Source organism: Lissotriton helveticus, chromosome 9 (genome assembly GCF_964261635.1).
Source record: "Lissotriton helveticus chromosome 9, aLisHel1.1, whole genome shotgun sequence".
Taxonomy (NCBI): domain Eukaryota; kingdom Metazoa; phylum Chordata; class Amphibia; order Caudata; family Salamandridae; genus Lissotriton; species Lissotriton helveticus.
This window is the reverse complement of record NC_136070.1, coordinates 248364256-248391758: the sequence shown is the minus strand read 5'-3', so window position 1 is coordinate 248391758 and position 27503 is coordinate 248364256. Positions and strand designations below refer to the sequence as shown.

The 27503-nt window shown below is 46.8% G+C and overlaps 2 protein-coding genes across 2 annotated transcripts in view; one reads left to right on the top strand and one right to left on the bottom strand.

The window, feature by feature from the left end:
• The window catches only part of ZNF410 (zinc finger protein 410), a 198844-nt gene extending 191168 nt beyond the window's left edge, over positions 1-7676 (bottom strand). Inside the window, exon 1 of the mRNA XM_078659864.1 lies at positions 7374-7676. Within this exon, the coding sequence (XP_078515990.1) occupies positions 7374-7466 (93 nt within the window). The 5' untranslated portion in view covers positions 7467-7676. The remainder of the gene's footprint in view (positions 1-7373) is intronic.
• Positions 7677-7713: 37 nt separating this feature from the next.
• MRPL17 (mitochondrial ribosomal protein L17) lies at positions 7714-27295 on the top strand. The gene is made up of 3 exons (XM_078659865.1): positions 7714-7989; positions 22412-22480; positions 26836-27295. Exons 1-3 carry the CDS (start codon positions 7816-7818, stop codon positions 27127-27129), a joined length of 537 nt encoding a protein of 178 aa, XP_078515991.1. The 5' UTR covers positions 7714-7815; the 3' UTR covers positions 27130-27295.
• Positions 27296-27503: the final 208 nt, after the last annotated feature.

Genomic DNA, 27503 nt, shown 5'->3' with positions numbered 1-27503 from the left:
TTTCAGCCTGGGTGTCCTCATTCAGGGGAACACAATCTATACATCACATTTGAAATTAATATATAGTCTGTCTAATGTTATGGAAATCTGATGTAAATGGAGTCATTCAGACAGTAGGAGCGTACTTGTCACTGATAGGTTTAGGATTCCATAGACCAGTTGAACTCATCCCTCACAGCACACTGAACTGTATAAATGCAGAAGAAATAACAATAATGGAATCAATTGAGAGTGTCGCTTGTGGTGTCCATATCGATATTTCAATATAAGGTAACTGGCCATAGCTTTCTGTTATTATTAAAACTATTTCATTTTAATATGTGTCATGGTACAGATGGGATACAATGGAGACAAAACAGTTGGGTTCAGGATGATTAATCGACTGAAGCATGGCTCTTTGTCGGCCATAACTCTCTCTAACTTGCAAACATATCTAATGTTAATTAACTATTAACCTTCCCGAAAGTTAGGGTCTTAATGTCCATCGGTTCTAGTGTATGCAATCTGGATTTGAGGGACTAAACACATACTTGCCTCAGGAGATTGTTGAATACTTTATATGTATAAAAGTTGTAAAACTATCCTAATAAACATATATAGAAAACAAAATACAGTGGTTTGGTCAAGGGTGTAGTGTTAAGTGGTGGACTGATGGAGTATATGTGTTTGCAGTAAAGTATTACTGTTTTTTGGACATGACTACATTGTGAAAGCCACAATTTGCTAGCCTATCAAAAATGTAATCGGTTCAGTAAAATATTATATTAATGAATAAATATGATGGGTTGAGGGCAGAAACAATGTGAAAAACTAGTGCATGTAAATTAAGTTCTCTCTTGCAGTACTTTTGATTGGTGTACAATGGTAAGCTGGGTAAATCAGTAGCAAAAGCCCCACATGTCCAATTGGTTACCTTCAATTAATGCTGAAGCAATATAACCTGGTTATTGTTTGGGGAAAGTATTCTTTGTCAATAAATCCAAAATCTCTAATACAAATGGCCATCGAGGAAGCCAGCTTTAAAGACGATTTTAATATGCCTAGTAGATTGAACAATAATAATCTTGTATTCATGTGTGATGCATCTGCCCGGATCTTATAAAACTACGGAGCACTATTTAAAGGAGGATATGAATACAGACAGCATGCATTAAGTTGCTGCTGCAGTTCATGTTATGACTCTTGTGTCAGCAATCAGCAGCATGCTTTTCTGCTACATACTTTGTATTTATAAATGTCATTTTTAAAACACTCAGTTCAAAATCATATTGAATTTGTTTCCTAATGTACTTCATTCAAGGTATACCAAGAGTGATTTGGTCACCTTTCTGTTGCTTATTACTATAGTTGGGTGTTAAATTGGTACTAATGAGGTGAAAGCTAAGCCTAGCCAGTGTTACAAAGCGTACAAATGACAAAATAAGGACGCAATACAAAACGTGCCGCTTTACACTGTATATTTGTCTTTTTTTGCCACACAGTTTAGTCAACCCTGTAGCATATTTTGGTCCTCCCTGCAGCATAATTCCAGCAGTCCTGTCTAAAATTCAGCTTCTGAATTTAAAGCTCGCTGAGGATTATGTATTGTTAAAGTTTATTATAACTTTTACTGAATGTTTTATAATGTATCCATTATAATCTGAGGATCCTATTGTTATGTCTATTTTAATTTTAATTTGCTATTAGATATTTTAACCTATATGCAATACAAATTATACTTGAATTCAAAGTAGTGATAGTGTAGACAGGGATGCACTTCTGATGATATAGTGATGGAGATATATATAGATGTTGTTGGCACTGGAGTCCATTCAAAACAGTTAAATGGAAGCACAGTGACGGCATAAGAAATTCAGCTGTGGGATAATGCTTCCCCATTGCCACCTCATGTGAAACGAAAGCTAAGAAAACAAGCATTTGAAAAGCCAATAGGTCTCAGCAGTGAAAGCAGATTTTGCCAATTATTTTTAAGTCGAAGATACCAGACAACAGACATCGCAGCTATTTGGTTGCAAAAGACATATTGTGAACTTACCAAGAACATAGGGATGTGTGCAGCCCACCCATTGCTCAGACCCCCCCCCAGGATTTTGCGACTTGGGATGACAAACTATGCAAAAAAAAAGCTATCTTTATGGTCCAAAACTCGAACATTTGTGGCATTCTAGTGGCAGGCAGATTATATGCCTGGCATGGAAATACAGCTTGGTCTTTGGTATGTCTCTCCTGGACACTCTGCCAAGTAACAATATGTGACCTGGCGGAGTATCTAGCCCCAACATGCTTCAGAATAGGAGGTTGACTGGTGCCAGAGAGTACAGATTTAAAATTGAAACCTTTGCTCGTTCTCTGGCATCTGATAACCCCCATTTCAAAAATACAGGGTACAGCAGGGGGTGAACTGAGTGGCAAAAGGAGACACATGGGGCATGGTGGAGATAGATGCGCGTCCTGGGAATGGAGGAGGAGAGGGAGAAGGGGAGAGGGGTTTCAGCCACAAGAGTCAAGGAAGAGAAAAGCAAAGGAGTGAGTGGGAAGGTGTAGGGTCAAGTAGCAGCTGGGGCATGGTGGGCATGAGACAAAAGGTAGTGGAGAGGGAGGAGGTCCTATGGAGATGTGCAGGTTGCTTAGCAGCAGTTTGCTAGCATAAAAGGAAGGACCCTATGTTATCTAACAATAAGGAGACAAAGGAACATACCATCTCTGCCACCAACTGGCCTGTTGCTCACCTTCCTTTTATTGGCTCAGCAGCAGCGCAGAACCAATAAAAGCCAGTCTCATTTATTTTTAAAGAAACATTTTACATTTTTGTGGGAAGTTTTGAAAAAACATTGGACTTTCCAAAAGTGCTGCTATCACATTCTTTTTCATATCATAAAATCAGGAAATATTGGGGTTTGATTCCTTCTTATTGGTTGGCTTTTCTCTCATTGTCATTGGACTGCTTCTTATTCGATGGCATGCCTTGTCCTTCGTGTGTCTCTGCTTCCCCTGGCGCATCCCTAATTTAATTATGTCCTTCCACCGTTCACAATTGGGGAACTACTTATTTTCTTTTGTCTTAAGCACTCCATGAGAGTGCATGTGTTTTCCGGCTGTCTCCCTAGTGTGCTCCTCTTCCCCCCTTCATGCTTTGTGTTGCTCTATCTCATCCAAATTCTTCACCCCAACCCACTCCATGCTGCGCTCCCCTCTTGTGCTTCTTCCCAGGGCTGCTGTCTCACCTGTGTGCTTCTCCCACCATCTCCATGTTTGCTCTCTCTTGCTAGTTAGTTTTTCAGCTTCGGCACTCTACCTTGTTCTCTCACCTGTTTGCTTTTCTCTGCCCTCCCCCAGCACCCTGTGATGTTACCCCTGGTGAACAAAAGAAACAACTTTCTCCTATTTTTTGTTCATATTTCCCGATCCAACCCAGATCCGTGAATAAAAGGGGAGAAAAAAATTGCATGTGTCATTTTGTGCGTGTCTACAAAATAATGCAGGTGGGTGAATCGTAAGCTTTTTAGGTCTTGCCTAAGCCATTGCGTAAGTAATGCTTTGGTGAGATATTAAGTAGGGGGCTTTGAAAAAGTGCTCCCAAAGGCTGCAGGCGGATAGGGTACAGTGCATGTGCGCCGGGAGCGCGCACCGGATGTATGACATTACAATGCATGCTTTTACATCGCATGCCTTTACAACGCGGTATTTACAACGAATAACTTTACAACGCATAATGCTTTTGGGTGCTGGATAGTGAATAGTTAAATTTACTATTCCAACTCCAGTCCCCGTGGATAGTAGGGAAGGTGTTGGATAGTACATTAAACCTATTCCCTATCCTAGAGTGCCCCCCAGCGCAATGCGTTGTAATGGTCTGCGTTGTAAAAGTTGCGTTGTAAAGGCACTGCGTGGTAAAAGTTACGTTGTAAAGGTTGTTCACCGCGCGCACCATTTGTCAGCCTGCGGCCTTTGGGAGCACTTTCGCGGCCGCTTTGATGTTCTCAGTTAGCCGCTCGGCCACTGAGAACATCAAAGCGGCCACGAAAGTGATCACCATTTGCCAGCTGTCTCCCTCGTGTGCTTCTCTTTCCTGACCACACTCTGTTTTTGCTCTCTGTCACCCCTGTGCTTTTCCTTCACACCTCCGGTGCTCCATGTCACTGTCTCCTTTGTGTTCTTTCCCCGCGTGCTGCTCTCTCTCCCTCATATGCTGCTTCATGTGCTTCTCTTTCCTGACCACACTGCTCTCCTCCCCATCCATCTTTGTTTTATGCTCCTGCCCACTCCTCCTTTGCTTCTCCCCACCTGCACTTCTGTTGCCCCAAGACAATGTAGCAGGCAAACCCCTTTTACTGCTGTTGTGGTAGTAAAATCCAGCAATTATCGGGGTTTAGTGAGCCCCGGTGTCACATCACCTACTACACCAATGGTACCTACGCCCCTAGAAGCGCATTACTGCTGAGATGTGTGAAAGTGTAGTGTTGACACAGAGGACACACTCATTCTTGCACAGATCCGCCCTCCCCCTTTGTGTACTGCTGGCTGTGATTGTGTCTCACTTCGCATCATTCCGTTCTGCACTGGGTGTTGCATGGGCAGAGACGCCCACACCAGAGAGACCCGCCACGTCATCTAAAATTGGAAGTGCGCGTTCATTTCTACGTCCAGGAGAGACAGCAAGCAGGAGAAAGCCGCAAGTTCTGCCCAGTCTGCAGCCGAGGCGACAGAATGCCAGTCCTGACTCCTGAAGAGAAGCCATTAAGAACTATTCAAATGCAGAGCCTACCATTGGAGCGCCATGTGCACCCCGCCTCCTCGCCATTGGTTTCTAGGGTTATTAATGCGCCCGAGCACACCCTCCTTCAGGCTCTGTCCTCCTTGTCTCAATTGTCACGGAGCAGTGTGCAATAAACATCAGCTGGTACCTTGGGGTAGTGACGTGCGCTGTGAGCCTGCCCCCATCCTGGCCATTTGTTACCACATAGAAAGACTCCTCTGATCCCCCACCCCTGGGAATGATAAAAATCGGTGCTTCTTCCGAGTTAAGACTGCACCTCCTGTAACTTAAGTATGCTGAGGGAGGGACCCACTTAAACAATGGAAGCTTCCGAGGATGCTAAAGTGCTCTTAAACTGCATGTGTGTTTAGGCACTCACACTTATTCACTGACTTACACGAGTCTACAACTTTCACTTTTTAGTGGTGCATAGACATATGAGCAGAATACCTTGTGGCTAAAGGCACGGGTCTGTGACGTCCTCTGCAAACATTCCCAAAGGCGCTGGAAGTTTTATGCTTCGCGGTGGTACCCTGATCTGGGCTGATATCTGGGTAACTGCTCTGGGTTCAAGGGCTTCAAATCGAAAAATAAACCCATGTTTGTTTGCACCCCTCTGTGCTGGGGCATGTTTATTTATATATATTCTTTCTAGGGCACAGCCTCCTGCTGTCCGGGCTTCAGGGCGCTGTAGAAGGAATGAAGGGCGAGGAGTAAAAGAAGTATGTTTAAGTCCCAGGGAGCAGTCACTGCTTGCATGGGGCGTACCTGTACACATGCATGTACAGAGGGTCAGCAATTGGCATAGCCAACAGGTCTTGTTGATTTTACTCATGGTCCTATAATTATAATATGCTTTACAAGTTGGTCTGATTATCAGAAAATCAGAGCCATTCTCTAAGCTAACCTGTTGGATGAGTAATCTCCCCTTTTTAGGTCGAGCCTAGCGCAGCTTGCTCCACACCACACCCACACACACAACCACACCCACAACCACATACAACCACACACACACACAACCACAACTACACACACAACCACACACACACAACCACACATACAACCACACCCACACACATACACACAACCACACACAAACACCCACAACCACACACACAACCACACACAACCAAACCCACACACACAACCACAAACACCCACAACCACACACACCACACCCACACACAACCACACACACATAACCACAGATGTAAACACACACACATGCAACCACACACAACCACACACACACACACAACCCCACACACACAACCCCCCCACACACACAACCCCACACACACAACCCCACACACACACAACCACACAACCACACATACAACCACACACACAACCACACCGTTAGTGCACACTTTCACCAGGCACAGACACTATCAGTCGTCAGTGCACGCTTTCACCGGGCACAAACACAAACAGCCGTCAGTGCACGCTTCCATCGGCACACACCACCAGACATCAGTGCACTCTTTCACCGGGCTCAAACACCATCAGCTGTCAGTACACGCTTCCACCAGGCACACACCACCAGACGTCAGTGCACGCTTTCACCAGGCAGACACACACCACAAGCCGTCAGTGCATGCTTTCCCCAGGCACACACTCACCACCAGCCGTCTGTGCATGCTTTCACCAGGCACACACCACCAGCCGTCAGTGCACGCTTCCAACAGGCACACACCACCAGTCGTCAGTGCACGCTTCCACCAGGCACACACACCACCAGCCAGCAGTGGACTCTTCCACCAGGCACACACAACACCAGCCATCAGTGCACAATTTCTACAGGCACACACACACCACCAGCCATCAGTGCACACATCAATTGTTAACGCATCCACAATTAACTATTGTAGCAATCGCAGTATGGGCACTTTACTTTTAAATATATCCATCTAAAGCGCAGAATGCCACCACTGCTACAATAAATACACATTTTTTTGTCCTACAATTTATAGACTTTTGTTGCAATTGGTGTTGCAATATTTAGCAATGCCAATAGTTCAAACTTAATTAATGCAAGACCTATTGCATTGCAAATGCTTGTTTCTTGTTCTTCTTGAAACATGATATACAACATTGGGGATGTTACACAAAATAGCAAAAAACTATTGGAAATGCCAATAGATCCCAAGGCAAAATCTATTGACCTTGCCAATTGACTGCTATGTTAGCTAACCACTGTGGATGAGCATGCATCTGCGGTGGCCATCTTTGAATGAGTTTATTCAAATATTATTAATACATTCAAAGACTGCCACCATGGTTACACGCAGAGGATGGGGAGCAAAATAAAGTCAGAACATGGATAACACAGCAATAAAACATATGCCCTCCAATGGACTGCCTAAAGGGGGGAAAGTATTTCCCTGAATACAACGTCAACAGTGGAAGGATACAAGTCAACCAATCAGAACACTGTGAGAGGACCTGATCCTCAGCAGGAAGGAAAGCCAACTGAATCTAAAGGAAACAAACAACAAAGTCATCCAATCGAGAGCAAAAGGCAGATCCAAATGATGCCCTCTCTATGTATTGTAAATAATAGTTTTAACCACAGTCTGTATTCGATACCTAGAAAGGTTGCTCTCGTGCTACTCACCCTCCAGAAATGGTGCTGCCACCTGTCCGGTTTAAACCCTAATAGTTCAGGTCTGTGCTGTCCAGTCCTTGTCAGAGGGATCACTTCCCCCATTGGAATCTACAGTGCGTTCAGTTCTGGAAAAAGTTGATGTAGCATTTTTAGGGTCAGTAACGAACAATAGCCGGTCTGTAGTTCATTGCAGGTATCCACTGCCGCCTACCTCTACCACTTCAGGCAGCGGCACTAATAATGCGCTTCCGCCCCGCACAGTTTAACTTCCGGCAACAACAATATCAACCACCTCTTCCGCTCGGCACACTTCCAGCAATAAGACTAAACGACTTCCAATCTGTACAGTTCACTTCCGGTGGCATCGGTCACCTCTATTCTGCAGCTCTGCTCTGGACACATTGACGCTCGGCTGCTTTAACTCTCACTCCAGGCACCGATTCCGGGCGCCATGCGGCTCTTTCCTGCTCTGTGGATTTCCCATGGCCGCGTCGCTCGCCGCATGGGGCAGGGGCCCCGCTCGCGCCTGGACCTGCTGCGGAACCTGCTGACGGCGCTGGTGCGGCACGAGCGCATACAGACGACCTGGGCTCGCGCCGACGAGCTGCGCTTCTACGCCGAGCGGGTGAGCGCGCGACTGGGGCTGACCGATGGAAGCTGCAGGCTAGTTGGGGGCTAAATGAGTGATCGGTGCACACACGGGGCAGGGGATCGCGACTACCGACCGAGCTAGGAGCAGAAAGGCTGAGGCATTTGTAAAAGTCGTTTTTCAATCTGATGCATGTACTTCGGTATGGTATATAGTTTTAGAGTGAGTGTGTTTGTAGTGTCGGGGAGGAGGGGGGGGGGGCGAGTTGCACTCGAGTTCCTAAAAGTAAATCTCATTGGTATCAATGTGCCACATTGACAGGAGAATCAGTCCCTGCCACATGGCTGCAGACCTCGCCAACGTATGGCCCGAGTTGGGTCAAGGATTTTTTGTTGAAATGTTCGTAAGCCACTGTTGAGAGCTATGTTCTGGCTTGCTTCTCGTTTAGTTTTCGGACGTCACGGTGCAGGGCTGGCTTTAACGCTGGTGGTGCTTAGTGTAAAAATCATTTTATCGGCTCTCACCCTCTCCCCCCACACCTTCTTCTCCACTCACTACCACCCTCTATCAGTGCCTCTCATCATCTCTCCATAGCCCCTGTTTCACATACATTTGATCTGTTGTAACGCACTGGTTGGGGTTAGCTTTACTAATAAGAATGCATTTATATGCAAACGAACTTTTTTTTGTTAGCAACATTAAGAATAGCTAATGAGAGACTAAAGTTTAAAAAAAGAACGTCCTAACCTGTACTATGCAGTTTGCTTGCTTTGACAGTTCATAAATCACTGTACTATATTAGGATTGTAACTTATGAACAGCAAGCAACAAAAGAATCTCTGACAAAAGTAGTAACAAACTGAGCAATCCACATAAAATACAGTTATGTAATCTGCATGGTACACATTCTTTGCACAGGCATTTTATTCTTCTGCATTTCTTTATGATGAGTCAGACTGCCACTAGACAAAACTCCATATTCTCCAGTAGAAACATTAATCACCAGAGTTAAGGTGACATTCATATTGTTGCCTGAAAACTGCTGGGCATACAAGGAACTCTGCTGCAGGTGCTTTTAAACCCATAAGTTATTTCTAACATAGTGCCCCCGAGCTCAGCGCCAGGTACGGCTGCACCAGCTGTACCGCACTAAAACCAGCCCTGGCACAGTGTGTGGTGATTTCACCTGGGTGTGTTAAATATCAATAAAGAACATGTCCAATTGTTAAAATTTCCCAAATATTTCCCTAGTTCTTAATGTTGGTAAAACTACAATTTTATCCATGACCGTTTGTGATCTTGTCTTCTGGTTCAGAGATTTAACTAAGAATATGAACTGTTCATCTTTTGATTTCTTAGTCATCTAAGTACCAAATTTGTCACCTCACCCTCTATGGTGATTTGTTCTTCACTTTTCCTTTCGCTATTGTAGTATAAATATTTCATCCTATCCATGTGATAGGTTCCAAGTTATACACTTTTGTCCTTACCTACATACATGCATTAAACACACAGGAATCTCGCTGGGAGAAGATGTGCTCTACAGGCTAAGTTGCAAACCAGGAGGTTCATTTCCACTTAACCAACAGTTCTGATCTTTGGAATATAATTTTTACTTATTGTACCTCATTTCTTATATCTTTTTAGTGTTGCTACTTTATCTGCCCTACCTTTGTGTTGTATCTGGGCTCATGCTGGCCACAACATGATTATGTGTATGAGAAGGGCCTGGTAAATGCTGCCACTAATTAAAGTGGGCACCCTGCACCAGTCCACATAACCCTTATGGTGGTTTAAGAGGCCAAATATAACCTTAGAAAGCTATCCTATTGGTAGCTGTAGAGAGTAGCCTTCAGCCTTAGTCTTCAAGGAATGTTAAGCTTATTTTACCAGAATGCAACCTTATAGTATTGGTTAAATGAAAGGAGAACCACATATGTATTTATTAATATAACACTAGCTAGTATGACACTGTATCTCCTACATGGAGATAATCACAAAGCACCCAATACTTAAGCACATAAATGATAGTAAACAACACTAATGCACAGTGGGCCCTGGGGGGGGGGGGGCGTGGGGGGGATCATATACTAAAATAGTGGTATAAGAACCACGACTCAAGTCAAGACGGTGTCTAGGGGACGTACAATCGCTGGTACCCCAAGAACCACCCAGAGTGAGTAAGTAGGGACCCCACGAGGACGGGTGCAGTATGGAAACACAACTGCATGTTCTGTACAATTCTATGGGAAAGTCTTGGTTGAAGTTTTAGAGTTTAAGAACCCTTCCCAGTGGACTTCAAAGAAACCCTGTGGAAGATAGGAGGTTGAAGAGCCACCCACCCTTGGATACCGAGGTACCCAAGTTATCTATCCCAGGGAAGCTGGGTGCATAACTCTGAAGTGGTGTTGGAAACTGCTGTCGAACCCAATGGAGGACTTCGAAGAAGAGCCTCTGCTGGAAGAAAGAAGAGTGTCTGTTGGAATCCAAAGGCAGATTCTTGTCGAACAGTACCTGATAGCAGAGGGGAAAGAGTCTGGGTCACTCAGGAGTGGCCAGGGGCTCGGTAGACAAATGCCCACCGATGTCGGTTTCTTCAGGTGGGTTGATGGAGTCCTTGACTCTGCAGCTACAAGGACCAGGAGACGTCGAGGATGACAAGGAGCTGGATACGAGCTGTCCCACGAAGGATGTCGAGTGCTGAGGGGTCGATGTCTGGCGGGAGCACCAACAACCCTTGGCAACGGCAACCCATGCAGAAGGTCAAGGATGTGAATGGTTTTGACCAGCTAGGTCCAGGGGAATCACCACAGCAAGGGAAGTCAGGGCAGGCCTGGAGCAACCAGGGGAGCCCAAGAAGAGCACAGTTGACCCTCAATTGGACTCACAGGCTGGAGGCACAGGAGTCTCGAGAGGACTTCGAGCAATTTCACCAAACAGTCCACGGAGCACTCTGTGCAAGGAGGCCGAAGTTCCTGGTAAGAAATGGTGCCAGATGTTGGGGCTACTCAGAGCCCAATGCCCTTGTTTGGTAAAGGCCAATAAGCACATGCACTTGCAAATGTATGCGGTGCACAGGGGTTCGGGTATTGCAGCCCCCCATGAGGTACTCTAACCTCAAACTTGGTGAGAGGGCAGCTCGGACCTTGAGGGGTGTTACAACCCACCTCCTGTGTTACTGAAGTCTTCGGAGTCCGTAGGATCTCAGGATCAGCAGACCGGACAACAGTGTTGTGGTGCCTGCGAATGCAGGGGAGTGACTCCTTTACTCCAAGGGAGGTATCTTCGGTTGTTTTTGATGCTCCACAGGTCCTGCACGGATCCTGTATGCTGCATTGGCACAGATGATGCTCCAGACTGAGAGGGAGAAAAAGTCAGGCTCAAACGATGTCCAGAGTGTCTAGACGGTTTAAGTTCAGTGGTTTTTGGTTCAGAATCTTGTCCACATAGAATCTAAGGTCCTACAGCCAGGTAAGCCATTTTGTACCCATAGGAGAGGGTTGAACAGATTCAAGGGACCCTCCCAGGGCAGGGTCTGGACAGTGGGGAGGTTACTCCCATGTCCTTTGTCCAGTTTGGCAGCAGCCAGCGGCTCCCAGGACTGGTTTGAACTGGACTATGCACAGGGACACATGTGCCCCTCATGCAGCCTTTCGGTTTCTGGCACGCGCACCCACGCAACCTGAATGCACTAAATCCTGTCTGGGAGGTAGTCGCACCTCCCTGTGACAGGATGCCTATTCTGCCTTCCCCTGCTCGAGCTTGGCTCAGCAGCAGAGGGCAGAAATGTCTCTGGTCGGCAGCAACAATTTTGTACTGCCTGGGACTTGAAGGCCGGTACCAGGAACACCAGGGACCCAACTAAGCTCACTTCCAACTAAGTGAGCTCAGTTGGGTCCCTGGTGTTTCTGGTACCGGCCTTCAAGTCCCAGGGTTGGAATCATACAATAAAGTCCACATTTGTAAAGTCCACATTTGTAAAGCGCACAATCACCCGTAAGGGTCTCTAGGCGCTGGGGGCTGTCGGGAAGATTAAGCGAGCTATTGCCCAGAGTCACATGGTGCTGGGCTAACCTGCCGCCGGAGCCGGGGATCGAACCACGGTCCCCAGATTCCAGCGTCAGTCGCCCTGGCCGCGGCGCCACACCTCACAATGGCTGCTTCACTGACAACCCAGCAGAATGGACTCTAGGCTGCAGGGGTGTCCTGCTTATGCAGTGGCACCCTCTCACATAGATCCAAGAACCCTGCCTTCAGGATTGGTAAGTCCTGCTATAGGGGTGACTTATAGGTTTTAAGTGCAGTGACCCTTTAGATATAGTAAACCTATATCTTAAGTAAGTGGTACATGCACCAACTTACACCGGCGCAATGGTAGGCCTGTAGTTCAATTTTGCATGGCCTCTCATGGGTGGCATAATACATGCTTCAGCCCCTGGTAGGCCTCAGGAGTACCTATTCCCTGGGTACATGGGTACCATATACTAGAGACTGACTAGGGTACCCCAGTATCCAGTCTGGAGTTTACCTAAGCACATAACAGTTTAGGGAGTAAGCAGATAGACTGGGGTCCTGATCAGCAGGATCCCAGTCAGACTAGTCAAAAACCAGCTTGGCACCAGGCAAAAAGTGGGGGTACGCATGCAGAAGCATCCTACACGTTTGTACTAGACTTTCTGTTCTGTGTTCCTTCTCCAGGGTTTCCAACTCCAGCATTACCAGTTGGAGTTGAGAAGTCATGGAGTAAGGATCTGCAGGACGTGGGCTCCTCTGGATGAATAAACGTACTCCTAAAAGACTCCGACCTGTTTTGCCTATTTAATGTGTTAAGGGCTCACTTCACAATCTGCTTAAAAAAAACATACACAAGCACCAATATGTGAATGTTTACCCCATGAAGCGTACACATTCAGAGGACAGGTTGCTCTGTTGCCCTTTGCTCTGTCATATTATTTGGTCAGTATTTTATCCTCTAGTTATTGCTTGAGAAATATTTCTATATAAGCAAGAGGATACGGGACACAAATAGTGTTTAAGAAGAGGTGCCGGGCTTTTTTTCAGATTATGATGCCATTGTAACTAATTTGTGAAGACAAATCATGATCCAGGTCTTAGCAAGGTAAAAGGTGGATTTTCTCTCATTGAGTTGAGCCTAGCTTCTTAGTGGATGGAGTATCAGCTACTTATATTTAGGCTCTAGATCTCAAATACGTATTTGGTTACTGTGTAGTGGTGTACACGCTCACTTTGAGCTTTTCATAAAAAAACAGAGTTTGATTTGTGGAGACATCAAAATGCCTTTTTATTCAAACCACCTTAAACAAATGGCTGTTATGATTCTCCTTGAAAATCCCTAAGGGTCATTTGAACTGAGTTTGGAATGATTGGTGATGCTCATTGTATTGTTGGTTGGAGCGATGGGAGAAGGTTTATTGCACCACCTGGATGCAGAGATCGGTGGTTGTCATTGTATAGGCTGGAAAAATTGGAGTCAGTGGTACTTTTATTATTATTATTATTTTTTTATTATTTTTATTTTTTTTGAAGTTTTATTTAGCGCTGTCAAGACCCAGAGGTAACAGAGCGCTTTACAGTCGAGAATAGCAAATAATTAACAAAAGCATGACATATGAAGGGTTTTTGACAATCAACGAGTGTCACAATGAGAGCTGCATATGTGTACTGCAGAACTTCTTTGGTTTCAAGGGTTCAATACACTTTACAGGCATAAAATCGCATATAATCGCAAAAGGCATGACCTAAGAAAGGTATTGACAATCCACGAGAAGTAGTAAGAGCTGCATATATGTACTGCAGAGCTTCTTTGGTATCAAGGTTCAATGAAGGCACAAAGTTCTGGTGTTGCAGTCTGTTACATCTTATCCGCAGCCAAGAGAACGGATGAGGAACAAGGATTTGAGTTGGGTTTTAAATTCCACAAAGGACGGTATGGCCCTGATGTGCGTGGGGATGGAGTTCCAAATTTTAGGGGCATTTCCCGTGAAAGAGCAGTCCGCTGTTCTTTTCTTTCTGGTTTTAGGAATGATGAGCAGGAGGGAGTTAGAGCTTCTCAGATTCCTGGCTTGACCAGCTTTTTTGAGTTTTTTTGCCAGGTATTCGGGTTTGCCGGTATGGAGGGCTTTGTGGGTTAGGCAGGCCGTCCTGAAGTTGCTTCGCATTTCTACTGGTAGCCATTTGAGTTCTTTGAGTGCCGGGGAGATGTGATCAGATTTTTTGATGCCGGTGATCATTCTGGCTGCCGCATGTAATGTTCTTTTGATCGGTGCCAGGTGTGATTTAGGAATACCTGTTAGGATTGCGTTCCCATAGTCCAGTCTTGACAGTACCAGGGATTGAGTGGCCAGTTTGAGATCCTTGTTATGAATGTAGGGTTTGATTTTGTTCAGAAGTTTGAGGTTAAAGAATGCACTTTTGGCAGAGCTCTTAATGTGTTTCATCATGTTTAGTTTTGGGTCCAGGGTGACGCCAAGAGATTTAACAGAGTCTGCTAGAGTAAGATTCCCTTTGAGCGCATCGATTGCCTTTAGCCATTCAGTGATTTGGGGGTTGTCATCCTTGTTCGAGATGAGGAGTGTCTCGGTCTTGTCAGGATTTAGTTTCAGATGGTTGTTTGTTAGCCATTCTTGAACATCTTTCAGGACATCATTTAGTCTTTGGATGTCAGTGAGAGAGGAGGTTTCCAGATAGATCTGCGTATCATCCACGTAGAGGTGGAAGCGGATGTTGGTTTTTATTGAGTAGTTTGGCGAGTGGTTCCATATAGATGTTAAAAAGCTGTGGAGAGAGCACCGATCCTTGGGGGACGCCCTTGTTAACTTGCTGGGGTTCGGAGGTGAAGTTCTTGATTTTTATTAATTGGGTGCGGTTGTGTATAAAGGAGGAGAACCACTTGAGAACTACCTCGCCGAGGCCAGCTCTTTCTTGTAGAGCCTTGATGAGGAGTTTGTGGTCCACTGTGTCAAATGCTGCCGAGAGGTCAAGGAGAATGAGGAGGCAGCATTTGTCTGAGTCTAGAGAACCATGGATGTCATCTATGATGTTCAGCATCGCGGTTTCTGTGCTGCAGCCTTTTCTAAAGCCAGACTGGTGAGGGTCTAGAAGGTTGATGTTGTCCAGGTGTTGTCAGTTGATGAAGAACACAGCGTTCAAGTGTTTTTGAGAGCAGGGGGAGGTTAGATATAGGTCTGAAATTGTTCAGATCTGTTGAGTCTAGACCGGGTTTTTTCAGCAGGGGGGTGACTTGTCCCATTTTTAGGCAATCAGGGACCACTCCATTTTTTAAGGAGCTGTTTATGATTTTGCCCCAAATCGGTGCAAAAGCGTGTTTCAATTTCTTGATTAGTAGGGGAGGAATGGGATCTGAGATGTGGGCTGATGGTTTGGAGGACGCGATCAGCGAGATTATCTCTGTTTCTAGAAAGGGACGAAACCTAACCCAGGGGGTGAGAGAAGAGCCAGGAGGGAGGGCAGGGGCTACAGGCGAGCTGCTCTTCTTAGGGAGTGATTCATTGATGTCTCGTGATAGTTCGATTCTTGCTATCTTATCGTTGAAGAAGTGAGCAAAGTTATCACAGAGTTCTTTGGACGCCTGTACAGATGAGGACACTGGTTTGGAGGTTTGTTGTCTGATGATGCTGTAGAGTTCCTTCGGTCTGTTTTTGGCCTTGTCCAGTGCCTCGCGGAAGAAGTTGGATTTCTTATTTTTGATGTGGTTGTTGTACTTCCTACGGGCTGATTTCAGTTGGTCACGAAGGATGGCAGTCGGGTTATTTCTCCATTTTCTTTCTTTGGCTCTTAGAATTCTCCTTTCTGTGTTGAGGTCATCGTTGAACCAAGTTCTAGAAGGAGTGGTTCTGCTTCTTTTGAGCTTTAGTGGAGCTAGCTTGTCGAGAATGGACCCTAGCTCGGAATTGTACCGATCCGTGAGATCTTTGGTGGAGAGGTGGGCTTTGTTGTCCGGGAGAAGTGAGCTTAACTGCGATGCCAGGATATCTAGGGGTATTTGGGAGATGTTTCTCATCCATTTTGGGGGGGTCGTGTGGAGGTTGGTAGGAGATAGTGGGGTGATTGATATGGAATAGGATCATGTGGTGGTCTGACCAGTCGACTGGAAGAATGTGGTTGATCGTGATAGAGTTCTTTTGCGAAATGATGGCATCCAATGTGGCTCTTTTGTAATGAGTTTCCTCAATGCAGTGTTGTTTAAGGTTGTTATCCTCGAGGAGGCTGGATAGCGATTGGATTAGAGGGTTGTGTGTCTCGTTCCAACGTAGATTCAGGTCCCCAAGAATTAGGCTATTGGAGTCGCTGAGTGCACCTTGTGTTATCAGGTCGGATAGTTGTTTCTGCCTGGGGGGTGGTAGAGCAGGTGACATGGTAACGAGTCATTATCATTGGTCTTGATGATGGCGGATAGACATTCAAAGGAATCGTAGACGAACGAGGTGGTTTCCGAGATGGCCAAACTATCCTTGTGGATGATAGCTACCCCTCCTCCTCGCTGCTTTATCCTGTCTTTGGTGATGAGGGAGTATCCAGGTGGTACGAGCATGTCTAGACAGGGAGGAGATAACTTATTCAACCAGGTCTCCGTGAGGAACGCAATGTCAATATCATGAGTGAGGATAGCCTCGGCTAGTTACGTTGCGTGTAGTGAGGCCGATCTGCAGTTGATTAGTAGGCAGTTAGTGAAAGGTATCTGATTTCTGGTAGTTCTATCTTTAGTCGCCCTCGGTATGGCGGTCAGGACAGGATGTCTCAATGGTTTGGTGCAGGGAAGGTCTTTCCGGTGTCCTGTGATCACTTGAATTTTGGATTTAGGAGAGTCTGAGGCGGGAGTGTTGTATGCAGCAGCTAGAAGGGCTGCTTCACAGTCTGACATTGGTGCTTCAGTTCTGGAGGGCCTTGAGGTCGGGTCGGGAGTTTTGTATCTGATAGAGTATGGATCTTGGTCTTAGGGAAGGATGCTCCGGTTTTTGGGGCCTTAGGTGCATATGATTCCGGGACCCAGTCGGGGGGACCGTGCAGATGGGTACTAGTGGATTCTGAGAGCCCAGGGGGGCGGTTGGTGCTGACGGAGTGGGGAGACCCGGATGGGAGTTTCAGGTGTTTACGGGCTATACCTAGGTTGGAGAGGATTTCCGTTAGGCCCCGGGAGATTACGTCTATCTGGCTTTCCAGAGCCGCGAGACGCTGTGACACAGAGTCGAGGGAGGAGTTGGGGGCATCTAGGGTGTTGTCGTTCAGGTTGAGGAGTTGAGGTCTCTTAATGGTGGAACAAGTCGGGTTATCCTTTTTTCGGGAACGAGGGAGAGGTCGGAGATAGAGGAGGGGAAGGGACAGTGAAAGGTTTTGAGTGTCTGAGAGCTGGGATGAGGCTCGTGGGGAGGGTGGTCCCTGTCGGCATATCGCATCTGTGGGTTTGCTGGGGAGGGATCCCATAAGGAGGCGGGGTATCGTTATCCGTACGAAGCTGAGGGATATGGTAGGAGTGGGAAGTAGGATGGCTGGAATGGGGAATTGAGGGTGTGGTTAGGGTTTTCTGTTGTGGTCTGTTGGTTGTGAGCGTGCACTGGAATGTGGCGGGGAGAGGAGGAGCGTGAAGGGCCGTGTCGGTATCGAGGAAGGGAGGGACAAAGGCTTCTCTGTTGGTAGTGGATGTGGGCGAGGTGCGGATAGGGGCGGGGTGGGGTAGGGATGGGAGGGCTGATCTTAATGTGGGAAATAGGGAGTCGAAGGCTTCAAGGTTCTTGTTGTTAGCCTGAATGAGGACGCTGCCGTTCGTGTAGATGGTCACGGATGTGTACCCTCTTCCAACCGAGCTCATAGGGAGTATAGAGGTTAGTTTGCAACTGTGGGAAGTGGATGTGGTTTTGGCGATATACAGTTGCCTTCTGATCAAGGAGATCCAGTCTTCCGGTCTCTATCAGGTCCATCTTAGTCGGGCCATTGGAGGCTCAGTGGTAGATGTCTGTGATTAGGGTTTCTTTGTGTTGGTGGATAAGTTTCTGTTTGAAGAGGCGTCTCATTTTTGTAGAGAGGTGAGGGGGGAAGAAGATGGTGAAAGAGTTCCGGCTGTGGGGTATTAGGTGGGGAGTTAGGGCTTGGGTGGGAAGGGAAGGCGAGTCACAAGCCATCGTGGCGGTATAGTGACCGGCGGGGTGCACGTGTGGGGGGAGGTGATGGGATGAGAACAGGGGGTGGCAGGATGAGACGGGGGGGGGGGCTGCTGGGGGTGGACGGAGCGAGTAGAGGTCCAGTCGCCAGGGCTGAACGCCGGCGCGGCTCACCTGTATCTGTACTGCGGAGTCTTGTGGATCAGTATAGCTGGAATCCTCGGGCTGGACAGTCCCTATTGGTCCGCCATTATAGGTCGGGTGCGGGAGGGTGGAGGTGTAGTTCTTAGGGAGGGGCTGCTGGGTGGCCGGAGAAGGCAGGAGTCAGGTCGCCAGGGAATTAGTGCCGGCGCAGCTCACCTGTGCCTGAGAGGCGGACCTCTATCACAGTCCAGAAGATTTGGGAGATTAACAGTCTCACATGCTGGGTGGTCTTTGCCTTAGATGTAGTAACAATATGTGAGAAGCATTGTCCTGAGAGAGGACTGGGAAAGGATAATTTTTGCAGCATATAGGAAGAAGGGAGGGATATTTTACTACAGGCCAGAAGAATGGGGGAGGGTGTATCACAGATGGAAATATTGGAGGAGTGTGATCCTAGTGTAGGTGGGAGGAAAGGGCAATGGTCATTACACCCCAGAAGGATAGAATGTAGCGTCATTGCCACACTGGTATGAGGAATGGAGTAGTCCTTGTACTACACAAAGGAAGATTGGAGAAAAGTAATTATTCTACAGGTGGGAGGGAGGCCATTGAACAGCAACTGAGAATACGAGATAGGGCTATTGTCGCTGTGCCTGAGCAGTCTCAAGGATGGGGGAGGGGGATGCTGCTACTGCTCTAATAGCCAGGTCTTGAGTAGCCTCCTGAAGGTTAGTAGGTCTTCGGTCTGCCATAGGAGGATGGGGAGGGTGTTCCAGGACTTGGTGGTGAGGTAGGAGAACAATCTGCTGCCCGTGGTAGATCTCCGAATGTGGGGGATGGTGGCGAGGGCGAGATCGGCGGAGCTGGCGGTTCGGGGTGTAGAAGGTGAGTTATCTGTTGAGGTGTGCTCGTCCGGTGTTGTGGAATGCCTTGTGTGTGTGGGTGAGAAGCTTGAATGTGATCCTCTTGTTGACGGGAAGCCAGTGGAGGTCTCTCAGGAGGGGTGTGATATGGCTGTGGCAAGGGACGTCGAGGATCAGGCGTGCAGAGGCGTTCTTTTTGCGTTGCAGTCGTTTCCGCAGTTTGGTTGGGGCTCCTGCGTAGAGGGCGTTTCCATAGTCCAGCCTGCTGCTGACGAGGGCCTAGGTGACCGTTCTTCTTGTGTTGATGGGGATCCATCTGTAAATCTTTCGGAGCATGTGGACAGTGTTAAAACAGGAGGATGAGATGGCGTTGACTTGCTTGGTCATGGAGAGTGTTGAATCGAGGATGAATCCCAGGTTGCATGGGTGTCGGTGCTGCTCCCAGGGCAGTCGGCCACCAAGAGTCGTCCCAGGCTGAGGTGGTGGAGCTGAGGATGAGGACCTCCGTCTTGTCCGAGTTCAGCTTCAGACGGCTGTTCTTCATCCATTCGACGACTATTTCATTCCTTCGTGGAGGTTGGTTTTGGCGGTGAGAGGGTCCTTGGTGAGGGAGAGGATCAGTTGTGTGTCGTCGGCGTAGGAGATGATGTTGAGGTCGTGCAGTCTGGCGACGTGGGCGAGCGGGCCATGTAGATGTTGAACAATGTCGGGCTGAGGGATGATCCTTGGGGTACGCTGCAGATGATCTTGGAGGCTTTGGATCGGAAGGGGGGGAGGCGGATGCTCTGTGTTCTGCCGGAGAGGAAGGAGGTGGTCCAGTGCTTTGCCTCGGACTCCTGCGTCGCGGAGGCGAGTGCGTAGGGTGCGGTGGCAGACCGTGTCGAAGGCGGCTGACAGGTCCAGGAGGATGAGTGCCGCGGTTTCACTGTTGTCCAGCAGGGCCCTGATGTCATCGGTGGCGGCGATGAGGGCCGTTTCGGTGCTGTAGTTGCTGCGTAACCCGGACTGGGACGGGTCCAGGATGTTGTTCTCCTCGAGGTAGCGGGTCAGCTGTTTGTTGACGTTTTTCTCGATGTCCTTCGCCGGGAACGGGAGGAGGGAGATGGGCTGGAAGTTCTTGAGGTCTCTAGGTCTGCCATCAGTTTCTTGAGCAAGGTGTTGATCTCAGCGTGATTCCAGCCCTCCGGGAAGTTCGCGGTCTCGAAGGAGATGTTGATGGCCTTGTGGAGATGGGATGCGATGGTGGCGCTGGCTTCTTTGAAGATGTGGTGAGGGCACGGTCTGACGGGGAGCCGGAGTGGATGCGCTCATGATTTTGATGGTGTTGTTGATGTTAGTCCAGATGAGCAGGGGGTTGCTGTGGGTGGTGGCTGTAGGGTCTGGGGTGTCATTGTCTGCTGTGGTGGTCTGGTTTTCAAAGCTGTCGTGGATGTCTGCGATCTTGCGGTGGAAGAAGGAGGCAAGGGAGTTGCACAGGTCTTGCGATGGTGGGATGTCGTTGGTGTTGGAGCTGGGTTTGGAGAGTTCCTTCATGATGTTGAAGAGCTCTTTGCTGTTGCGTGCGTTGTTGTCGAGGCGGTCATTGAAAGAGGTCTTTTTGGCGGATCTGATGAGGTGATGGTGTTATTGCATGGCGTTCTTGTGGGCTGCTTGTTTCTCCGGTGTCTGTTTGTGGCGCCATTTCTTCTCCAGTTTTCTGCAGTTTTGTTTGGATGTCTGGAGATCTGCGGTGAACCAGCTGGCATTTTTGTTGGTGCGTCTGCTGGAGGGATTCTTCATCTGGGTGAGGCTGTTGGCGCAGTCGTCGATCCAGCGTCTGAAGTTGCTGACGGCGGCAGGGTCGGTGGGGTATGTGGGCGGGCTTCGGGCGAGGGCGGTGTTCAGCTGATCTTCGGTGATTTTACTCCAGCTGCGGTGGGGGATCTGTTGGGTGCAGTGGTGGGTTTCCGGAAGGTGAAGTGGATGCAGCAAGAGAACAATGCAAACACTAGGAGATGATGGACGGAGCACTGAAACTTTTCGGACTCTCACCCCCAATCACAGACCAGGGTTGAATCCATAATCGTTCTTTAGCTCCCTTCGCCATCCCAGTTCAGACACAGCCATATGCAAAAAAGTATTGATGTTGTTCCTCATGGGAACAGTCCTGTCCGAACTGCCAAGCCAGGTCTTCCTTGGACTGGAAACAAGCATTCTTAGACCGGTTTTGGGGTAACACCTCTCATCAGCCAGGCTAGCTTGAATGCAGTGGCAAAGTCAGCAAGGGACCCACGTCTGGGCATACCCTGCCAACTTATGGGGAACAAAATAAACACAAAGAGATGATGGACAGAGCACTGAAACTTTTCATAGACTCACCCCCAGTCATAGATATGGGTTGTATCCATCATCGTTCTTTAGCTCACTTTGCCACCCCTGTCAGTCCCAGCCATATGCAAATCACACTTGACCCTGTTCCTCATGGGAACAGTCCAGCTCAAACTACCAAGCCAGGTCTTTCCTGGACCGCAAACAAGCATCGTGGAACAGGTTTCAGGATAACACCCCTCATCAGCCAGGCTAGCTTGCATCCAGTGGTGCAGTGAGCTAAAGACGATGATGGATTCAACCCAGATCTGTGACTGGGGTGAGTGTCTGAAAAGTTTCAGCGCTCCGTCCATCATCTCTTTGTGTTTGCTTTGTTCGCCCTTAGTTAGCAGGGTATGCCCAGACCTGGGTCCCTTGCTCACTTTGACACTGGAATCAAGCTAGCCTGGCTGATGAGGGGTGTTGCCCCGAAACTGGTCCCAGGATGCTTGTCGGTCCAGGGAAAACCTGGCTTGGCAGTTTGGGCTGAACTGTTCACATGAGGAACAGGGCCAGGACTGATTTGCATATGGCTGGTCTGAACTAGGATGGTGAATTGAGCTAAAGAACAATGATGGATTCAAGCCAGATCTGTGACTGGGGTGAGTGTCTGAAAAGTTTCAGCGCTCTGTCCATCTCCTTGTGTTTGCGGAATTAGAAAGAGTCATTGTCACATAAGTGTGATGCATGGTGGCAGGTCATTTTAGCACAGGTAAAAAGAACAGTAGTGGCTCACTGTTCTACAGGTGTTAATAAAGGTTAAGGGGCTACATTAAAAAAACAGGTGGGGATTATCTCACAGGTGGGAAGAATTGGGAAGGGTCATGCTCCCACAAGTGGCAGAGGGTCTACTGTGGGTGACAATTAAAAATGATAAAACATCTGCGTTGGTGCTTTTTGCTGTCACGACTAATGTATGAGCTTATCCCTTTCACGGAGCACAGCATTTACTAATCTGTTTTCTTATAGATAATTGAATATGGAAAGAAAGGAGACACAGATGAGAAAGCTATGAGGATGGCTGACTTCTGGCTTACGGTAAGAGTTCTATTTTAGGCAGTGAACCTTGAGGAAAACATTTCCCACAGTAAACCCCACTACACGTCTTTTAAAAACTTTTTTAATGGAAGTGAAAGAAAATAATAAAACGACATACAGCACAGTTCTCCAATTAGATAATGCAGAATATAAGTATCAAAATCAACTCAATCGCCCAATATAAACTTCATATTTTTCATATTTTGGTATCTCCCTTTTACACCATAAGTTATGTACAATTGCCAATGTTGTTGAATTTTTTTTTCAGTGCAATATGATAATTCAGCTTGCTTGTATATAGACATTTGTTCTAGCATAGCCTTATTCAGAGTGTTAAAAAAAATTCATCGTTTTTTAATAGTCAACAAGGTTTCATGGAATCTAAGATCTTGATTTCTCAGTTGCTGTTTCTAAACAATGTTTCACAGAACATAAGAAGTTGAAAAGCTAGAGTGGCTTCTATATTTCTTTTTTGCTTTTAAACACTCTGCAATGTTCAGACAGAGTATATAAACTGCATTGAATCATTCTTAAATGGAGAGTAACTTCACTCCAGGGATTGCTGGTGTAGGGTCCTATTACAAAATCAAAACTACTAGTCGCAGAATACAAAGAAAAGTCTTTCATTGGATGAGTTTCTCACTCATGGACCTGAGAAACGTGAGTTTACGATTAAGGATAGGCAGCTGGTCATTGATCTTTATATTTAAGCCTTTTGTGCAAAACCATTGCCACCACATCTTAAGCCAGCACTCATGTTTTGGAAAGACCAATGACTTCCAAATGTTTATCCCAGCTAAAGAGTCGGCAAACCGTCTGCTCCAGTGATTCTTCATCTCATCGATGTCCAGGGGCAGAGCCATTGATGCTGATATTGTAAAGCCATACACACTTGTCTTAGGCATCATCGCTGCTTACTGCTTCCAGTAATAAGAGAGTGAGTGGCCACACCCAGATAATATAAAGAATGTCACTGACTGTTGACAGATCTAGCAGCACAATTCATAAAAGAGCTCAGTTGAGAAGTGAGATGCACCCTTCCCATGCTTATGAGCAGCTGTCCTTATTGAGAACCCTCACGATCATGACTGCCCCTACCTCACACAATAGCAGACATGGCTAAGAGTTTGTTTTCATTAAAGAAAAATATGGATTTGGCCACTCCGAGAGGGGGGAAAATAGCAGGTGTGTGAGTGTAACAATTCAAGATTCCACAAGACTCTACTGTCAGTGCCAGTAACGCTATTTCCAGCCAACCCCTTCTAAATGAAGGGGTTGTTTTGAGTTTGTTGTCTTTCCTATGGTAGTGATCCAGGAAGGCGATCATCAGATAGATTGCTCTACTGACCTGGCTCACAAACTTGCACTAAGGTTTTGGTAACTACCTCGCAGGCACCTTAATTCTCTCATGCCCTGATTGAGGATTTGACCGTCTACCAAGCTTCCAGTGCCACACCTGTCTGAGAAGCATTGTGTTTTCATATTTTTTTAAATATTTTAACCACAGCACCCCACAGTCTTTTATACCCTTTTTAGGTCTCGCCCTGGAATGAGCATCCAAAGGATGCTTCCAGGGACGGAGACGTATAGTCAGCTGTCTCGAGGGAAGGACGGACGAGAAGGTGTACGAGCTTTGCTTGGATTTCTCTGCCTGCACGCGCACCGCCATTCACGCATGCGCACATACACAGCCACACCGCCACTCACGCATGCGCACATACACATCCATACACAGGCACACACACCCCCGTCGCACCTACACGCATACACAGAAACCCCTCCACACACACCAGCCCCTCTCCTCCCGGCTCCACTCACCGGTGTCTGTCAGGCGCTCCCCGGGTCTCCAGGCTCCTTCCCTTCCTCCGCAGCTGCAGGGTCTCCCCACATCACGCGGGACTCTCTCTCCACATGGGAGCCCCGCCTCCTCAGTGCGCCCGCTTCGCCCCGCGGGTCTTCACCCGGTCCCCCATCTCGGGACCGGGACTTCAAGGAAAACAGTATCCAGGGCTCCTTCCTGGTCACGGGAGCCCCGGGGCCGCAATGCTCACGCCACTTCCTGCTGCCGGCTCCTCGTCCTAGTTGCACGTCAGGTCCCGGGCCAGCAGCCAATCAGAGCGCGGCCCGGGAAAGACGTCACAGAGGTGTCCCGCAGTACCGCCCCCGGCCTGCCTGTAACGAGGATGTTTTGCGGTATGTATTTATTTAATGCTAAATAAATGCTAAATAAATTAATATTGCCCTGTGTAACGCAATTGGTGCTAATGTAAAGCGCTCACCCTGCCAGAGTCATCAGTGGATGGTCAGTTGGACTGACTTCAAGACGCTGCTGTGCCCGCCAGGGCTCCTACAAATTCCGAAGAGCCCCCTTCGAGTACATAAATAAAAGTCTTCAGTATTAAGATTCATCCTGCACCCATACATTAGGCGAAAGCTTGGAATTAGAATGAATAGTCTTGGCACAATAATCGCTTTAAATATTTATATTTAATTATTGATTTGCAGACCGGCTGACGTTGCTTGAAGGAAGCTGCTTCCTTAATTGCGATACAATCATTCATTTATATTAAAAGCCACGTTTAGTAACGTTTCATGTTTTTCATCCCTTCAGCCCTGGTGAGCTCAGTTTCTCCTTCCTGTGGTCGCCTGTGCAAGAGAAAGACACATCCCTGGCCATTTCTTGTCAAGCACAGTGTTTTGTGTGCGCAGGGGCGAGCTGTTACTTCGAGTAATATTGTTTTCAGGAAAAATCAAAAATGAACATCTTGTTCTCCTGCCTAAAATGCGGTCATTGTTTAGAAAGACATGCGTCAGGCCGATGGGGCTCTGTGTTGCTTCAAACTAAAGGTACCGACACCCTGCTTTGAATTCAAATATCACAACAGAGCAGAGACAAAACAAGACGTGTCACTGGTTAGTGCCTGTTTGGGTCTGTCTCAGTTCTTCCCGGCCTGTTCTGTTCTGTATTCGCTTATCATCGATTTACAGTCCATTTGTAAAGTCCAGTCTGCAGTGGGCGCCTATATAGACGGCCCCCTTTTTTTTTCATTGCTGCGTTGCAGTTTGCTTACTTTTTGTGTGACACAGCTGCAGACTGAAAAATGTGAACCTTCCACGTCCCAAGCCTGAAAGATCAACAGCAGTAGCCAGTAGAACAAAATATTATGTTCAAAATCTTGACGTCAATAACAAGACTTTTAAAATGTAGTATAATACACGTAATAGAAAAAATTAAATACATGCTCCCATGAGTATTGCTGGTAGCTGACATGTAATGTGTTTAGATAGTTTAGGGAATCTGTCTTTTAATATTTTAGTAGTGGCCACTTAGGAGCTAGTGATTTCCTCTGTTACATTTTGTAATGCACGCCTTAATTCGATTTCTGGGACATTTTGGGGGACGGGGCGGGTGATTGTGTTCCCTTCGGTCAATAACAGCATCATTTTTCATTGTGCGTTAAAGAAGTATGTATTTTGCAGTGGGAAAAAAAACTGAACATGTATTCAGCATTTCGGAAAAAAGTGACCTACCTTGTATTGGGTTTATATGTCCCTTTTTATAAAAACAAAACGTAACTACTGCAAAAAAAAATAGCCAATGCCATTTACAATACTAAAAGCTCAAACTTTGCCTAATGCGAGACCTATTGCATTGCAAATGCTTGTTTTCAAAGCGTTGGATTTTTTTGCCACGTCCTAAGCCTCTCTCTCAAGCTTGTTAAATGCAAAACTATAATTGAATGTTCTTTCATGGAATGGCAAATTATTGGTTGTCCTATTTCACCCTTTCCTTCATCAGCTATCCTCCATGACCGTAAGACGGGTTTTCGAACAAAGTGCTTGTTTACATTTGCCAAGTAAATTTATGACAAACATACTGTAATCAATGCATGCTCCATGAGGCTTTGACTCACTCCTTCAGCCACTAGCTTCTTTGGCTCAGGAACTTGCATTCATTGGCTTGAGACTTTGTCACTCACACCTTAGATCAGCCAACAGAAGAGTTTTAGTCTCACCTGCTTTTGGGTGTATCTTTCCCCCTCCATTAGAATGCACAAGGGACTATTTTACAACCAAAAAGTACATTCATCACATATTTAATTCCTTTTATGGTTTTACATGGAAGCAGGTGTTTTCTTATTGCACTCAAGTACGAACATTAAACATTGTGTTGGCCAGTGCTTGTTTATCGTTTTGCTGTGGCTCTAACATTGTGACACTAGAGATGTGTGGAAGACATTGTTAGATCTTCTGGAAAATCCCTGCATACGGGCGAAGTGGAATTGTTGACCTAAATGTGCCAAGTTATTTAAGTAGAAAAACATCTGCATTCAATCTTGTCTTCTGTGTTTTAGGAAAAGGATCTGATCCACAAGCTCTTCAAGATGCTAGCTCCACGCTATGCCTCGGATCACAGTAACTACACCAACATGTACCAAATTCCCACTCGGGAGAACCTGGACCGGGCTAAAATGGCAGTTATTGAGTATAAAGGAAATCCGTACCCACCCCTTGTTGTCAAAAAAAGAGACAGTGAGAAGACTTTACTGAACCAGCTCTTGAAGGGCTACCGTGAGGACAGACGGAAAATTGCTCTGGAGGTAGAAATCCAGGCAAGACGGCAAACGGACATAGGAACTTCTGTTTGATTTATGATCGAGACAAAACCTGTTTATTGTGGTCCAGAATAAATCTATGGAGACTGAGCGTGTAAATGGCATCTCTCGTTCAGTGGCTAGAGTTGTACTGTCCTCCGTAGTGAGAAGTGTCGCAGTTCAGCTACACAGAAAGATAATATATTTTATAAAAAATTAACTATGTCATGTTTTGTTTGCCCTGGAGTAAAAGAACATTTTCTAATTCGTTTTTTATCTACAATTGTGATGTACTGTTTCTCAAGTATAGCTGTTTAGAGTATGTGGACTTGTAGATAATTGCTTGTACGGTTGCAGTTTATAAAGTCTGAGAAGGAGTAAATAGCCATTCTTAAGAGGCCTGTACCTTTTTTTGCAAAACCCACATA